The sequence below is a fragment of the Pteropus alecto genome, unplaced genomic scaffold (assembly GCF_000325575.1).
Source record: "Pteropus alecto unplaced genomic scaffold, ASM32557v1 scaffold146, whole genome shotgun sequence".
In the NCBI taxonomy this organism is placed as follows: Eukaryota; Metazoa; Chordata; class Mammalia; order Chiroptera; family Pteropodidae; genus Pteropus; species Pteropus alecto.
In genome coordinates this window covers 3,921,388-3,939,594 of record NW_006442107.1, presented here as the reverse complement: position 1 = coordinate 3,939,594, position 18,207 = coordinate 3,921,388, and the positions used below count along the sequence as shown (strand labels likewise).

General features: G+C 34.8%; 1 protein-coding gene across 8 annotated transcripts in view; it reads right to left on the bottom strand.

Annotated features, from left to right (window-relative positions):
• DYM (dymeclin) overlaps positions 1-18,207 on the bottom strand; it is a 261,639-nt gene that overhangs the window by 206,327 nt on the left and 37,105 nt on the right. For all 8 annotated transcript variants that reach the window (XM_006919911.3, XM_015595753.2, XM_006919912.3 and 5 more), the window contains 4 exons: positions 17,905-17,957; positions 11,513-11,606; positions 10,398-10,531; positions 678-750 (listed from right to left, as the gene is read on the bottom strand). In XM_006919911.3, the coding sequence (XP_006919973.1) occupies positions 678-750; positions 10,398-10,531; positions 11,513-11,606; positions 17,905-17,957 (354 nt within the window). The remainder of the gene's footprint in view (positions 1-677; positions 751-10,397; positions 10,532-11,512; positions 11,607-17,904; positions 17,958-18,207) is intronic.

Here is an 18,207-nt window from a genome sequence, read left to right as displayed (position 1 = left end):
AGCAGCTCAAAGGCATCAAAGCAGAATTTTCTGTGAGTCCCTTGGCTCACGGTGCCAGGATGGCCACACAACTCAAAAGGCCCTGTCCACATTCCAGACAGCAGTAAAGAGAACTGTTGAGAACAAAAAGATAGGCCTCCTAGCTGAGTCAGGTCCCCTTAAAGAGCTATACTCAGAAGTTTCATTGGAGAATTTACCCCTGCATTTCACTGACCATATCTAGCTTCAAGGGTGGAAATTAAAATCCAACCTCTCCCAAAATGACCAGAAATAAAGTCAGGAGATAAGGAAGAAGGGAAGAATAAATAATGTGTAAATGACTAGCTGTGTCTACCACATATGAATTAGATTCAAATTGCTTTTCTCTTAAACCTTTGTTTACAGAGATCTATAAGATCTATTACAGAGATTAATCTAATTCTGTGCCTACCATATGCTTAATATTGCTAGAGTTTGATTATTTTCCCCTTGACAACTTAAAATTCTTGTTTAGAGGATGGATACTCAGAGTTTAAACATTATTAGGTGAGAAAGATAAAAAAACTCCATGAATGTACAACCCTTAAAAGGCATACATAAAAGAACTACACTGCAACCCATAAACTCTTCAACACGATCAATTACCATCTTCAATATACAAAAAATATAAAACAAATCTTGGCTGAGCCAGAACTTACAAGAGTGGAATATCAGTGATTAACTGCATCAAACAGCAGACTAATTCTTCCAAAAGATCTTCTGAGTCAGAACCTGGTAAGACACATAAAGAGTTTGCTTAAAAGTATAAAATAGAATGAAGTTGTTTAGAAGTTCAGTTTTCATTTCTAATATGAATAAGAATAATTATTACATAAACTCAGACATTAATGTTGACCTCTGAATATAATACAAAGTTAGCATCTATTATGATCTTCAGTTAGTAAAGAAATTTTGAACACCAGCTATTAATTACATAGCCTTTAGAGCTTGAAGGTATCTTATAATTCCTGTAGGCCAGTAGTTTTCAAATTCTTTATAATGTACTATGTTTTTTTAATGAAATCTTACACTAAAGCCAAATATATAAAATACATAAAAAATCAAGGTGCTCTAGTTGTTTTGTTTGAATCAAGAGTAGAGTACCTGTACTTCCTCCCCGCTATAAATATCTGCCCTTGCCCTTGATCTTCTCAATAGGCCTCAAAGAACCTTTTCTGAACCTGTGGGGGCTCCACAGACCACAGATTAAAACTGAGTCAGGGCCAAACACCTCTTTACAGACAAAAAAAAAAAACAAAGGTAAAATGAATTTTCCAAGTCACAGAACAAGTAAGTGGCAAAGGTAGGTTGCAAATTACCATCCCAAAAGAAATGTTCCTCTGTCCCAAACTGCTCTAAGTGACCTTCTATTTTCCAAAGCTAATCAGTATCTTATGTGACTTCTGGCTTTGGACACTACTGACACCTACTCCTTTATGAAATTCTTTCTTCCCTCAGTTCCTATGGCACCTTATCTCTTACCTACTTCTCTTTCTATTCATTCCCAGTATCCGCTTCCTCGGAATATCTTTCAAACTGCTGGTGTGTTCCCCAGAGTTCCACCACTGACTTTCTTCTCCTCTCTTCTCACTCTCTATGTTCTCCTTGATCAGTCATCACTTACATGCTGGTGATTCCTACAGCTACAGTTTTTCTCTTGGCCTCTCCACTGAACTTCCTATCTTTATATCCAATTGCCTGCTGGCCGTCTCCACCTAGCTGCATCACCAGCACTCAAAATCAACATGTTCAAAACTGAACTCATCTCTCCCAACACTTCAAATCCACTTATACCTTCTTTAGCCTCCTTTCTGATGACTGCATGGGTTAACCCAAACCCAAAACACAGACCACTCTCTTACTAATCTTTTTATAACCAATCGATCTCAAGGTTCTCTCAATTACAGTCATCTGTTATTTCCTCTTTTCTTCAGTCCTTGTCATGCCTTTGTTCATTATTTCATCATCTCAGTTCAGTTAAACAAGTTTACTACACTAAAACTCACTCCCGAACTTCTTTAAGTCTTCCTACTAGCATTCTTACCTCCAATTTTACTCCTTTCCAATACAAACTCCAGATTGCTGTCAGAGGGACCTAACTAAATTCCATCCTTTCACTCTCCTGGCTTAGATCTATTCAATTACTTTAAACTGATTACTATGTATCAGAAAAAACTCAAAGCTCCAAAATACAGCACAGCAGATCCTTCAAGATACAGGCCCTGCATCCCTTTCTACCTTTATTTCCCACTATTACTCCCTTCACAATTTATTTTCCAGCAACACCAAGCTACCTGCTACAGGCCATTTTGCACCTCCTCAATAACATTCTCTATGCCTGGAATGATGTCCGATGATAAAAATCTAATTTTTCAAAAGCCAATTTTTAACCATTCAAACCATCCTCAATCTTCATCTCTTCTGTAAAACTCACTCTCTTGCCTCACCCTGAATAAAAATAACCATCCAGATCACATCTATGACATATGCATATTTTGGTTACATTATATCACAATTTCTCTCTATATGGAAGCAGGCCCCTATTGGACTCCATTTCTGAAGAATGATGACTGACAAAGAGCTTGGCACATGATGTATGCTCAGTACATGTGTGCTGAACTGAACCCAGTTGTCTAAGTACAAATCTAATGGTTATTTCAAGAGCATAAAAACACTTGGAGTTTCAAAAAAAGTTTAGCAATTCTTTTTTTCTAGACCATACTATCATTTGGTAGTCAGAAATTATGAAGAAATTCATTCCTGCCTTGCCATAAATAGAACTGGCACAGTAACCCTCTAAAAAGTGAATGCCAAGCTTGAAGAGAATATTAAATGACGATGATAAAAATCTATGCTAAAAAGAATACACCAATCAATGCTAAAAAGAATACACAGCAAGAATCAAGTTCAATAAGCACATTAAATCTCACTCTAAAAGAGGTAGGCTTAGCTCTACTCATGAAGAAAGTAAAATAAGAAAATAAGTAACATTTGTCTCTGAGGCTACACGATAAGTAGATCTAAAATCCTTCTCATTGCCAAAGCTGTCCAACATAACCCACGTGAGTTAACAACCTATTCCAACAGGCTGACTTCTTGGCATATAAAATACATTTAATACATCTTGGCTCATCCTACAGAACGTAGTGACCCAGACCCAAGTAAGAGCATTTGAAATTATTCACTGATTCCCTACAGAACATTTTGGACCACATGACTTGGCCAGTTTAATGACATACCCTGTTCAGTCAAGCAGCCAAAACAGTGTTTTAATTACAGGAGGTGAAGGAACAAGCACTCAGGACCCACAGATGGTATCTAATTGTTTTTTTTTTTTTTCCTTCCAGGGTGTAAACACATCTAATTTTTAAATCTTAAAATGGTGACAAGGATTCTCTATTCAGTTGTATGTGCCACCCACAATCATGACCTCAGCCAAGTTTACAACTGAGTCAATTAAGGAATACATTCAGCTTTGTTATCAATTTAACATAATAATGAAAATGATGATAAATATATTTCATACAAGTAAAATGTAACATATCAAGGCCAAAGCTCTAACAAAACAAAATAATAAACAATTTCCAGCTGAAATCACTAACAACTTCCATTTACTTAAAAAGAGAGAAAGGAAGGAAGAGAGGGAGGAAGAAAGATTCCTGCAGGGTACAATGTTCTTGTTTTTGGACTAATCTAGAAGAAATCTGCATTATCAAGTGAAGAGCGAAAAGATTTGACTGCTTACCAGGTTTGACATGAAGCAACTTACTCATCTTGCATTATTTTCCAAGTAGTATTTATATTACTCAGCTTTCAGATGTGGCCAAATATCTTCCTTAGTTCCAAGAAAATTAAGTAAATATAAACTCACTTGCCAAAAGTTATAGTAACACACTCATGCATTTCTCACAAGAAAGATGATCTTAAAAGTCCTTGAAATTTGCAGGTCACTGACAAAGTAAATTGACGTTCTTTGAGCAAAAGACTTTGCAGAGATTCAGTGTGATTACTGTATCATGAACTTTACAATCCAGAAATTTATCCCTTAAAGTTTTAAATTGCCTCTATAGCTCCAGTCAAATATTTTAATATTTGAAATCTTAGCTTCTGGAGATAATATTAATAGCTAACATTTACTGAAAACTCTACCCTTGGAGAGACACTGTGCTGACTATTTCATTCTGTTTATCCCACATGAATCTTGACAACTCTTAAGGAGTAGATATGATTATCATAATTTTACAGATGAAGAAATAATGGCTCAGAGAGGTTAGTTTACTTACAGTAAGGGGTAGAGCCCAGATCTGAACCCAAATTCAGACTCCCATAGGGAGGAAAAAACTGACAAGTTATTTTTAAAGACCTTTTTCTATACAAAGCTGGAATAACTCCAGTCAACCAACTCACATCTCACTGAAGACCCTAAATACAAACTCCTGGTAAGTGAGCACTGTGAGCCATATTAGGGGAGAAATCTGAAATACCACATATTAGTCAAGGTGATATATTATCACATTCACCAACACATACTGATGAGTATTATTCAGAACAAGGTCACTGAAATCCTAACCTTATCCCTGGGGTCCTCCAACTTTAAAGCTCTAATCTCACTTCTCTGGTCCCTTTGCACATCACCAGGGAAAGAAATAAAGAAAAGACAAGGTGATATCTACGGTCCCTTACAGCTTCAATAATCTATACCCAAACCTAAGTTGCGGTCCCTGTTACTTCTTTTTGTTTGGTACCTGTTCAGTACCATATGATAAAATACCATGTTCTCATTTTGGACTTAGGGAGAAGACCAGAGAATAGTAAAATACTGTAATAACCAAATGTCTTCCATTATTCGATTATGTGAGGGGAAGAGAGGGAGAAGAGAGTCAAAAAACACTTGAGGATTGGAGAAAAAAAGGACTAGTGGGAAACGAAGAAGTAGCCAGAAAAAAGAAATAATATATGGGTCATTTAAATCAGCTTACATGTAGTTATCAAAGGAATATTAAAAGATGGAGAGCTAATCTTTGTTGTTTTCTTTGCATTTATAAAGTCGAGCTGTCAGTTTCCCAATGCTGTCCAATACCACACTGCGCCAAATACAAGAACTCAAATCATTCAAGAAATAACAGAACTATACTCTGAAAACAGGTGTGCCTAAAAAATTTAGAGCAAAACTGACTCCCTTAAATGGAAGACACACAGCTAGGTTACATTTACTATAAACATATTCAGAAACCCATGGTAGAGTCTAGGTTATTGTCTATTTTTATTGTGAAGCTAATATTGGAATTAGTACTTTAAAATACTAAAAATCATATTTAAACTTATAATTAGCAAAATCAAATATGCCTCTATACTTCAATCATAAATTAAAGAAAAGCAAATGGACTCTCTCTTTTCTAAAAATAATATTGATCTACATTTTAATGCATTACAATATTTATAAGCCTGTGTCCCACACCATTCCAATAAAATCTGCAATAATTCTGGCTGTCTGCTATAATTGTGGTCGAACGGAAACGTTCCTAATTATCCTCAAGAATAATACAATCTGCTGGGCTTCATTATAAAATGTGTCTATTAGTAAAGTTTAATTGATTTTGTTCCACTGATAACATAAAAGAAAAGGAGAGAAGAGAGAGATCACTTATTATATGATCAAAAAACAATTCAGGAGCTCAAAGAATTACATTTATTTTTCTGCAAAAACAGATTAGAAGTCTTACATGTTACACATCTAAAGGAATGAATCCATGCTTTCTTTTTGCTCTGAGTCACATTTTTCAGCTATACATTTATTTTTATTTTTTTTGCATTACTTATCTATAACTAATAAAAGTAATCTGTTTTATATTAAGACAAAAATAACCAAAGCAGAAACCACTACCCACCCACCACACAATTTCAGGTTTACCTCTTGAGCGACAGCCTGCCCAGGCCCTAGGGACTAGCTCAAGCAGAGAAAGGAGAACAGTGATATCCTGCAGCCATGGGAGCCAAAGCACCTCAGCCACTGAAAAATCAGAGCTAGCTTCAAAAGAGAGGGATTTACCTCTATGGCCTTTATTTAGTAAAACAAATACACCACAGATCTTGAATACACCACAGATAATTCCAGAGAGTTTTAAAAAGGTTTTAACCCAGAGGGGAACAGAAAGAAAATTGTTTGTAAAGAGGTATGATTATAAATTTTTAAAATTTTTCCCACAAATTTCTTATCTCGTATAATTTTTTTCTTCTGTTTTAATCACTCACAAATTAGACGTTTTTTCAACTGTTTGGGATCCTTGGCTCTTCATTTACCTGCCAGCGGGAGGCAAATGCTGGAAACTCTGCACACACAGGTACAGCCTGTCAAATAATAGTTCTCATGGGAGGGTTCCAAGCTATTTCATTGAAAGACACCCAAATGTCAGTATCTCTAAGTCCTTTCCTTGTTTTTCTTCATTTTGTCTGAAAAGGCCCATTACTCTTCTGGTGGGAAAGTGGGGAAGGTGAAATCCTGCTGCCAGGACTCTAGAGGCCGAGTCATCTCTTCCATTTGTAGTCTTTTCTCTTAACTCTGCTTCTCAGTACGCCACCCCTTCCACTGTGCCTGAGAACTCGGGCAGGGAAGCCCTGTACAGGCGACAAGTTCTAGTATTAAACTGGAGAAGGGTGGTCTCCTGACTGTGTATGGCAGAGGATCTGGGCATCTAACTGCTTCTTTCAATCCTTTTGAAAGGCAGAAGGCTGTCTGCCTTCAGACACACCTGGCACTTCCAACTCTTAAGCCTTTTCAGGGTTTTGTGGCAAGAACTGGCTTTTTTTCTGGAGTTCTCCAACCCTGACTGATCAGTTAAATTCATCATTACTCAATTTTCCAACTTGCAAAATGGTATTAACATTGTATTCCCCTTTCCTCCTCTTTAATAACTTTTTATATGTCCCTTACTGATATTTTATTGGGGTTTCAGGAGAAAGCAAAGATAAACAGATATGTTGAATCCAATATGCTTGAGAGCAAGTCTTACAAAATAAATAATTTTTTGAAATAAATTTATATTGAACTATTTTACACCAAGGAAATATAGTTAAGCAAGCCTTTTACCTGGACTTGACAAGTCCCTAGTCTCTCTTCTATTCTCCACAAAGCTGAGCTAACTGGTTACTACGCTCCTCAGCCCACATACCTTGCTCTCTCCACCTCTTGGCAGAGGCCCTGCCTCCGCCTCACCCGCAGCACCCAAACCGCTGCCCACTCAGGGGTATAGGTGGTCTGCTCTTGCAAAGCAAACCTATACTCTCTCCCTGCGCTCTTGTTCCAAGTGCCTCCTCTTTGGACCTTCCTTTCTGCTCCCCCACCGCCCACCCCGCTTTTTTGCTTCTATCTTCAGTCTCTCAATCTCCACAGGCTTCTTCCCTCATTTAAAAAATTTAAAAATAATTGTAAAGAAACTATAACTGCCTTCTACTGGCAGCAGTATAGTGGTATAGTTACTCCAAAGGGCCCTCCTGTACAAAACAACCAGTTATTGGCTAAAATACACTTTTTAGTGCACTGGTGGGCTTCCAGAAAGTAAAGGAAATCTCCAAGGACCCCCCAGCATCATAACCAAAGAGAACAACTGCAAGCAAACGAACTGTGGCTGGCATCCAGAGCAAAATCCCAAGCAGTAAGCAAACTCCAAGTGTAGGGTGACCCTGAGAGCGAAGGCCAATACGAAGCCAATACCAGGAGACTAAGCCTTCGATCAGTGGCAAGGAAGAGAAGCTAAACCTGAGATGCCACAATAAGCCAAGAACCGCCGAAGGAGGCCAAAGTGACCTTGGGTGGTGCAGCCCCTAGATCCTATATGTGGGACCTCAGCTTAAGATGAAAACCAATATCATCAAATACACATAAGGAAACAAGCCATCATAAGTGTTTATAGAAACCAACAACAGATTTAGACCCCTAAGGACTTAAAATATTGGATTTATGGGATACAAAATGTAAAATAAATATCAGTTATTACCTCGGCAAGAATGGGGCGTAACACCAAGACAGAAGAAAGGAAAACTCGCACTGAAGGCAAAAGAAAATGGAAACAATTTTGCCGTACTTCATGTTTTTGCCTAGGGCCAGCTTTGTCTCTACCACTATTCTCAAAGGCATGGAATAGTGGAAAGAGCTATTTTTGCATAATGATACGAATTCTCCCTAGCAAACAATTTACATCATACACAGCCTATGGGAAAATGTTCAAATATGAAATTCTCATAAGTTTCTATTATAAACCGAGAGCTTATTGAGAGCCATGATATCCTCATAAAGATGGCTCCCCTGAATTTGTCAGCAATATCCATTTCATCGCAGCAATATTACAATGAATTGGAATAAACAAAAACGTTCAGTATGCTATAATAATCCAACAATCCTAAAATGCCTCAGTTGACTATGCTCAATTGTTTGCAGATGGTTCCCTATTTTGGTCGATTCAACCTTCAAACAACCTATACTACTGTATATTATCCATCCCTAAAATATCCTTCACATGCCTAATTCAGATATTCATATATTAGCTGATAAATGGATATTTTCAGCTATGACAAGGTAAGGTTCCATTTTTTTCCCATTCAATAGTATCTATGTAATCATTTATCACACTTTGATAAATTGTAAAAAGACATTAGTATAAAATATAAAAGACTTATGCTATGTGATAAAAAGTAAAAATCTCAAACTTGCAACATATAAGCCTAAGATGAAAATAATTACATATGTCAAAAACAGCAACTCTTTAACTTTAACCTTAAAAAGGTATTCACTGGACTTAAGATGGTAGGCCAACAGTATACTCAATTGTAAATGAAAAGAACAAAATTTAAAAAGTATGTGTAAAATCCTGAATTGCCAACTCTGCATAAAAGAGGAGGACAGTCAGTCAGTACACGGGCAGAATCACCATTCATCAGCTATCACAGATGTGACTATCATTGAAAAAGTGTCATTTTCACACTGCCTCTACATTAGGCTACCTCGGATGTACGACAAAACCATGCTTTTCAAGCTTGGTCATGAGTGGGGAGTACAAGTACAGAGGGGGTATTCGGGAGAACCTTTGGCCCCAAAACAAATACAGTGTATCTTTCAAGTGCATCAGTTTACTCAATGGTTAAGTAATGAAAAATAATTTTATATTAAAACAAATACTATGTTAAATAAAGTAAACATTGGCATAGTTTTATGATGTGATGTATTGGGTTTGCAGGTGCTGGTTGGACTAGCCTCTCGGGCCCTATGGGAATAAACTCCATTCTTGCTGCTAGAACCTCCTGGGAAGGTTTGCAACTCCCTAAGCAGAACTATATTTTGGCACTGTTGATCCCACAAAAACAGAGCCTCGCATTAACTAACACATGCAAAGCACAATCTGATTAAAATTGCTCTTTAAATATCAGAGTATAGTTAATATAGAAGGCTGATTATCAAAGTAGGAAATTAAATATATTCATGTCTGAAATCTCAAAATCAATGTATATAGCTCTAAGTAGGCAAGAAAGCCTATTGAGGGCAGAGGTGTATTTCGAAAAATGAACCAGGAAACAGTGGCAACATGGCCTTTGCTCTCAGAAAGAGAGTGTGAAGGGTAGATGCAAAACACTACATTCCCCATATTTCATGTGTTAATAATCCCACTCTCTCCTTTTACTTTCCAGATTGTGAATTTTAATGCTAACAAATGAAACACAGGAGTTGATGTTGAAAATTACAGGCCCTCCTTACTGCTGGCCTATACGTATAGATATAGAAATATCTCTATATAAAGATATATCTAGACATAGATATATCTTTATATAGAGATATATCTATATATTTATATAGATTTAGATATATCTACATATCTATATATCAGCAGTATCAGGAGAAAATTGTAACTTTTTCCTGTATCTTCAGAAAAAGATGACGCTTTTCAGCTCCTTGACACTGTCCTTGACAATGTTGTTTTTGATCAAGTAGTCCCAAAGACACTCTGACTCAGAGACTGTTTGCAAATAACCTTTAACACTTATTAAAATCTGTGATTCTGAGTGGTGTCTCCCTTAATTGCCTAGTAATGGTATTTAAACTGACACCCATTTCCTGAAAAGAATACTTGGGATTTTTATTATTTTCCATATGTATGGAAGTCAAAATAAATAAAAGCTTCAATCTTCTGGCTTCCTTATTTTAAAAAAAGAAAAAAGAATGATGAGAGTCTTGGCTCATTTAAATTAACAGAGGGGAAGAAAGAGGGACAATGTCAGGTCATTTAAAAATGAAAATTATAAGAGAAAAAATAAAAATTTCAAAACTATACATTTCTATGCTTAAATGTTAAACATGCTATCCCCAGAACATCATGAAAGGCAATACTTACTGTAACTGCCAAATGATTTTTCTTCATAAGTAAAATGAAGTTGTAATTCCTCCTCCGACATCTCACAAATGAACACTTTCAGCAAACAGCAAATAATAAACAAAGCATTGTGTGTCTGCCAAATGAAGATGTGGCTAAAAAGGAAAGACCGAAATCATATAAGAATCAATATTTAATCATGAGCATAATTGGTTCATTTCTAGTCCATGATTTCTTCGTGATTTCTCAATCATTTTGTCCATTCTGTTTGTAATACTAGAGCAATGTCCATATCTTTAATGGCTCATGATTTATGATGCTGGGCCAGTGATATCTATATTACAGTTTACTTCACATTTCATTCTGTGTATTTTACATAGTGAATCAACTTAATAAAAAAATTTTCCTTTAGGCATGACTGCTCTTTGTTCTTAACTTTATAGTTGTCTCACACACAGGCAATTCAGAGAACAGAAAGCCAAAAAGTAAAACAATATATATAGTTACAAAGAGAATATATGTTAATACACAGGCAAAATTTTAAATGGAGCATCAGCAGCAGCACAGTACAATACTGCTATTTGTATTAACAACCATGAACTTGCAAAACAAATTTTAGTTAGATTCAATATAATTTTGAAAGCAGGGCAAATCTTTTAAGACATCGCCATCCAAAAATGGTTTCAAAAAATATTTGAATGCATAAAAGGTTAACTTTGTATTGTATCTAATATAAAACTATAATATCTAATCTGAACCTTCTTTCATCTAATATGAAATAAAGGAAACAGATGTGAAATGAAATAATACTCGAACTAAGTCATTATTCAAATTAGATATGACCAGCAGTGATAATGGGGGAAAATTACCTTTTCTAGTAATAATGACATCATTCTTAATCTTCTTAAAGAATATATTTCTAAGACTGTCTAAAGTGCTAAAATCAGATTCCAGAATTTATAATCTCACCCCAATGACCTGGACAGCAAATTAAAACCTCTCTTTTACTTTTATCCCTTAATAGTGAGAATAATTCCTTTATAGCTTTCAAAAGACCATAATCTACTTCTACCAACAGACAAAAAATACTCATATTGCTAAGTATAAAGACAACATGATTTAATCATCCAGCTTACTTCTGACATTCTGCTGAAAGTTTTAGTTCTTTGGTTCTAGAAAGGAAGACCTTAATTAACGCACCAAGGTTTCCTGTTCGAGGATTGTTTTCAACTGCAAAATAAAAAAAGGTTTTTAAAAGTTAAAATTAAGAACTAAAATCAAAGTGAGCATATCATAACATTTATAAAACCAAATGTCAAACTGAAGTTGCTCATGGAACAACCTTACTGTCAATTTCACATCTAATTAGGAAAAGCAATGATGTTTGGTCGTAATTCTTTCTGAACAACAAAAAGATTTACAATACAGAAATGACAGAAACAGTAGGAGAAAACAGCCATCTCATCTGAAAATCCAAAATTATAAAGAAAAGATGTAATAGTTACCATAAATATACAATGTATGCACACGCATGGTTCTTTTTAGAAAAGCAGATGTTAAAAAAAATTCAAAAACTGATCATCTATATCCCCAGTATATAGAATACAATGAGCTATAAAGGTAAAACTGTTCAGATAATCAGAAATTATTCTAATAAAAAGACACCTAAAGAAAGCAATGTGGCCAATGAACTTCTTAATTTTTTTTTTTCAAGTTTAAAAGATGGGTATTTCAGCAAAGCCAGCCTAAAGAATTGAGTGAAGACTGTATTGGGAATCAGAAGACCTGGTTTCTAGACCAAGTCCATAATAATGGAATTTTGAACCTCAGACAAATTATTTACTTCTCCAACCTCAGTTTTATCATCTGGAAAGGAAACAACAGCTAACATATATTGAACAATATTCACAAAGTGGTTTACGAGTTACCTAATTTAATCCTCAAAATCATATATGGTATAAGCATCAATGTTACCTCCATTTTATAGATCCTCACCTGTAGGCTGCTACTTACTCAAGAACATAGCCTTATCTACTGGCTGAAATCCTTTGCTCTAAACTACGCTATACCAATGCCTATAATCAACCTTTGAGGAAAAAGTCTCCTTCTTGTTGTCTACCCCAACCAGAAAATTTATGTTAATCCTCCCCCCCAATAACTTCCTATGGGGATTTAGAGATTAGAATTCCCAGAAAGCAACTGGCAAGAAGTAAACAAGCCAAATACAGAGGGTATTGCTGGAGGATAGAGGTGGGGAAAAAACGTTGATTCAAATGTTTGATCTGGAGATTTATAATTCTCTCACATCCCAAAACCAAGGAGTAGGGATAACAGAAAGTCCAATTTAAACCAAGCAAACCTGCACAAAATAAAACCTTCCTGAGTTCCAGCATGCCTTCAAGGTAAAACAGCAGATTCAACAAGTACCTACAGAAGCCACACAAGGAATGGGGTTAATAAACATACCCTCTCTGGTAGCAAACAATGTGCCTTCATTGGTACACTCTGTGCCCTTGTCCTGCTTTATTTAAATACCTATATAAAAATCGCTATATAAAATACATTTTATACATTTTATATACAATACTTATTGATGGCTTCCACTGAGACAGATACATGAGGTCAAGGACCTGGGTCAGTCTTTTTTGCAGTCACGACCATAGCTTATAGAAGGTGTTCAAATTATATTTGGTGGCTTAATGAGTAAGAAGAAAACAATAATTATGGTAACAACAAAATAAGGAAAGGTTATGCTGAAACCTCAACAGAAGAGTCAAACTAAAACTGTCAATATGATTTTAGTACACAAGTATCATCACTGTAAAATAGGAAAAGCAACTATTTATTTTTTAAAGAAAACGGAAAGACCCTGGGAAAAATCAATATAATGAAAAGAGAGTAATCTGACATGTTAAAAAAATGAGAAATTATTAAAAATAAACTAAAAATTCAATAACAAGTAAAATATGCTCTAGAACTTTGAAAGAGAACTGTAATGTATAAAACACTGAATCAAAGATATAAAAGAAGAACTACAAGAAAAGAAATGAAAAAAAAAGACGAAAATCAGCATTATAGGTGACGCTAAGCTGGAGGGAGAAATTAATACAAGTAAAATAAAAGCCATAACTAAAGAAAACTTCAGAATTGAAAAAGACCTTAATAAATCAATAAAAAAGACCTCACCAAATTACAAGCAAAATCATAAGAAAAAAAATGTAACAAGAAATATTTAATCATAATTGTTAAAGGGAAGAGCCTTGTGAACAAAGAAGGAAAAAGAAATTAAGGTCTCAGACTTCCTTTCAAGTTAATACTAGATGTCAGAAAAGAATTAACCAACTCCTACAGAGTTTTGAGGGAAATGACAGTAAAGAACTTCATGTACAGAGAAGCTGTCTGTCATTCTTGACTGACTCCCACACTGCACGAACTGCACAAACGGAAAAATAATCCAAGGAATCCAATGGAAACAGCAATGGAGAGCTAAAACAATATAAACACATTATCAGCTGTCTGGTGCTGGGGAGGCAGAATTTAAAGTTGAAGTTAATTCCTGCCAAATTGGAGGAACTTGGTTACTGTCTACGACTTTCCACTGACATCCCTGAAGGGCCATGCCTGAGAAGAATCACATCTCAAGGATAATAACTAGACCCTAGGACTAAGGAAAACCCAGAAATAATAATAAGAGACCTAGAAGGACAGGAAGAGAGAATGGGGCAGAAAAAATACCTGAAAAACTTGTGAGAAATAAATCCTCCCTATATTTCTCAGTGTTCCTGTAAAAAAGGCCTCACCTCCTGGGTTAGGGAAACATATATGCTATAAAGTGAGAGAATGTCTGCTTTCACTTCTAGAAACATTTCACATACCATAAGGATTAGAACTACAGCCATGTGTTTAAAACCTATCTCACTGAAAGCCAAGCATTACATCACAAGATAAGCACCTAAGCTGACTCCAAAGGTGCGGGAGAGACTAGATAGAGAATTATCTTCCTAAATATCTATATTTTAGGGAAGAATGAGGTCCCAGAACTTGGAACTTGGAAGCACCTCTAGGTCTAAAAAGCCAAGACAAGGAGGGAGGGAAGGTATCTGTCTCCTGAAGAGATTTGATTTACATATGAAAGGAGTGGAATAAAGGGAAGAAGAGGGAGACAGCTAATTCCTTCTCCTTTACTAGCAGGAAAAAAACACCTCCCCCTATTCACATAAAACAACTGACCTGGCTCTCATAGCATTGTCCTGGCAAGTAAGAACTAAGAAAAAGAGGAACCAATGCACTTATTATTTACTATGAGGTATTTAATAAGAAATCTGTCTCTGATCCAGAAAACCTTGTGTGTACATTCAGGGGAAAAAGTAATAAAAATGAATATAAAAAGTCCAACAAAAATAATGGCCACAAACTTCCCAAAATTGATGAAAAACATTAATCCATGCATCCATGAATGTCAACAAACTCCAAGTAAAATAAAAAACAAAATAAAAAAAAAATTAAGGTAAAGAGATAATCTTGAAGGCAGAAAGAATAAAAAGCACTCATGATTTACAAGGGAGCAACAATACAATTAAACCACAGACTTCTTATCTAAAAGAAAGGAGGGCAATGTAATCATACAAAGGAATAAAAGGAAAAAAATGTCAACCGATAATTCTATAACCAGAAAAATCTGTCCTTCAAAACTGAAGGCAACCAGGAGGGTGGTGGGCAACTTTACAGTACAGAAACTTGACAAACACAACCCTGGCCAAGTAATCAAGGTCAATATCATCAGTAACAGCTCATGTTAATAACATGTGTCTCTGATGTGATGTGTTGAGAACAGTATTTCACCTCTGTGGTCTTCCTCCTACAGACCCATAACCCCAGTGTGACTATGAGAAAAAACATCAAACTCAAATCGAGGGGCATTCTGAAAAATACCCTACGAGTACTCAAAATTCTAAAAATCATCAAAAGTAAGGAAAATCTGAGAAACAGTTGCAGACCAGAGGAAGCTAAGGAGGCATGACGACTTAATGTAATGTGGTATCTTGGATGAGATCCTGGAAAAAAAAAAAAAAGACATTAGGAGAAAACTAGTGAAATCTGAATAAAGTGTTGAGTTTAATTGATAGTGATGTACCAGTGTTGATTCTTTACTTGCGACAAATGTACCATATTAAGATGTTAACAGGGGAAACTGATGAGAGTTATACAGGAACTTTCTATATAGCTTTGCAAGTTTAATGTAAATCTAAAGCTATTCTAAAATTAAATGTGGGGTTTAATAGGAGATAACATACAACAGAAGAAAAGATTAATAAACTAAAGACAGGTAAAAAAAAAAAAAGCCTCACAGGAATATGGGCCACAATGAAAATGTTAACAGAAGTATAACAGAGGTCCTAGAGGAGAGGAGAAACAGAATAGGATAGAAACAATGCATAAACCACTAACAGCTGAGAATTTTCCAAACTAATAAAAGACACCAATCCACAGATTTAAAAACTTCTACAAACCTCACTCAAGCAGCCGAAAACACACAAAAACAGCCATTCCTCAGCACATCATTCTAAAATGCTAGAAACCCAAAGACAAAAACTTAAAAGCATCCTGAAAGAAAAAAAATCCCATTTTCAAAGGAAAACCAGTAAGATTGATAGCTTTCATCTCAACAAAACTGAGAGAATGGTGAAAAATAATATAATGATGTTTTTAAAGTCCGGAAAAGAAATTAACACCAACGTAGAATTGTACACCCAGTAAACGTATGCTCTGAAAGTGAATAAAAATTAAAACATTTTCAGACAATAAAAATGAATTGTTGTATATCCACATTATCCTTAAAATTGATACACATTTATATTTATTGACAAGAAAAAAAATTCCTGCATACTGCTGAATGAAAACAACATACAAATAATACAACTTACATAAAATTGTGCATATAAAACAATATACAGAATACTCTGAAAAAATCTTATCACAAAAGATTAGCAGTAATTTCCTGTGCTCTTTGATATGGGAAGATTTTTATTTTAACTGTACCATTGCATTGCTGGAATTTTTGGCATCTATTTTTTTGTTCCCAAAAGTATTTTTAAATATACAATGATACATTTAAATATGTCAAGTGAAAAACACAGATTAAAATAATTGTGTATATACATGTAGATAATATGTAAATATATATCCAAAAAATAAACAATAGAAGGCAATACATAAAAATATTAACAATGGCTATGTCAGGACTGTGGAATTATGAGCAATTACTGCCTTTTTTACATTTTAGTATGCTTTCCACTTTATATATAATGAGTAAATATTACTTCCAATTTAAAATGTTATTTTATACAAATCCAAAGTCACCTTAAAAGCCATCATCATCCTAACTGCACTGTCATTGTTATATCAAATCCTTTAATTTTCAGCACCAAACTGACATATAAGTTTTTGAAAGCCATCTCTATTTAACACAAAATTCTCTAATTTATGATGTAACTGCAAAATTCAAGATAACTACTACAACACCTTTTTCATTACCAACATAATTTGTTTTTAAAAGCAAAAATATTTCATCAATGACTGTGGCAAACTAACTTATACAAGAGTTAGCCATATAACTTACGTGGAGCTTATCCATATAGCTTGATTTAAAAATAAAATGTCATTATCATTTATGAAGCTCCTGTACACTTGGCATTTTACAGACATATTACCTTTAATTTTCAAAGTAATAATGCAATGTAAGTATAATTATCTACATTTTAAAAAGCATACACATTTCTTTCAAATTACCGCCAACTTGAAAGTAAATCATTTGAGACAAGACCCAAAAATAGTGACATCTGTTGATATAAATGGTGAATAATGAGGAAATGCTAAGCATTATACTGGATATTTCATGTTATCTGATTTTTCTTCACAAGAATCCTGAAATTTAGATGAGGAAATTAAGTCTCAGCTAATAAGTAGCAGAGCTAAAACGAAGGTCATAAAATGATTCCAGAGCCCATGTGCTTTACCATAACATCGATTTTTTATTATTAATTCGAGAAGCTTCCTGATCTATTTTCATATTAATGAGGAATAATTATTCTGGTTAACATAGCCAAAAACAGCAAATATAGTCAAATAGTTGACAAATCACAGGACAAAAGATCCTATATTTTACATGAACTGTCCCTGCAATCATAAAACTTAATATTTTGTTTTTTTCTCTGCATTTCAAAATTCACAAAAAGAATAAGCTGAAAGAAAAATCTATGGCTTAGCAGAGTCTATTACCACTATGCAAATTAACCACATATGTGTCTTACTGCTAATGACTGAATGGTACATTCTAGTGGCATCAAGGAGTACCATGAATAGAAGTATTTATTATTACTATTATTATCATCACCAAGAATAAATCACTTCATTAATTCAATTAATGTTACACTATCAAAATTAAAACAGAAAATTTCAAATAAATGCCCATACACATATACACATGCATACATACATATACACATACACAATCATTTTTCTCACTTACCTAAAGACCTGCAGACTGAAATAGTTGCCTCTTCCAAGAGCTTCAACTCAGTACTAAAGAGAAAAAAGCAAGTAATTAATTATAACACTAAATATGTACAGTCATCAGTAAAAGGAATATATAAAAATAGAGAAAAATAATTCAGAAGCAAATTATGGTATACATGATGAACAATCCACAAAATAAAATGAAACTTCTATTTTCAATGTAATTAGGAAATTTACTCTAAGTCTCAACATAAGATTCCTAAAAGAGAAGAGCGTGGGGCACCCTGCCTTTCAGGCATTGGGGCAGGGAGGAAGA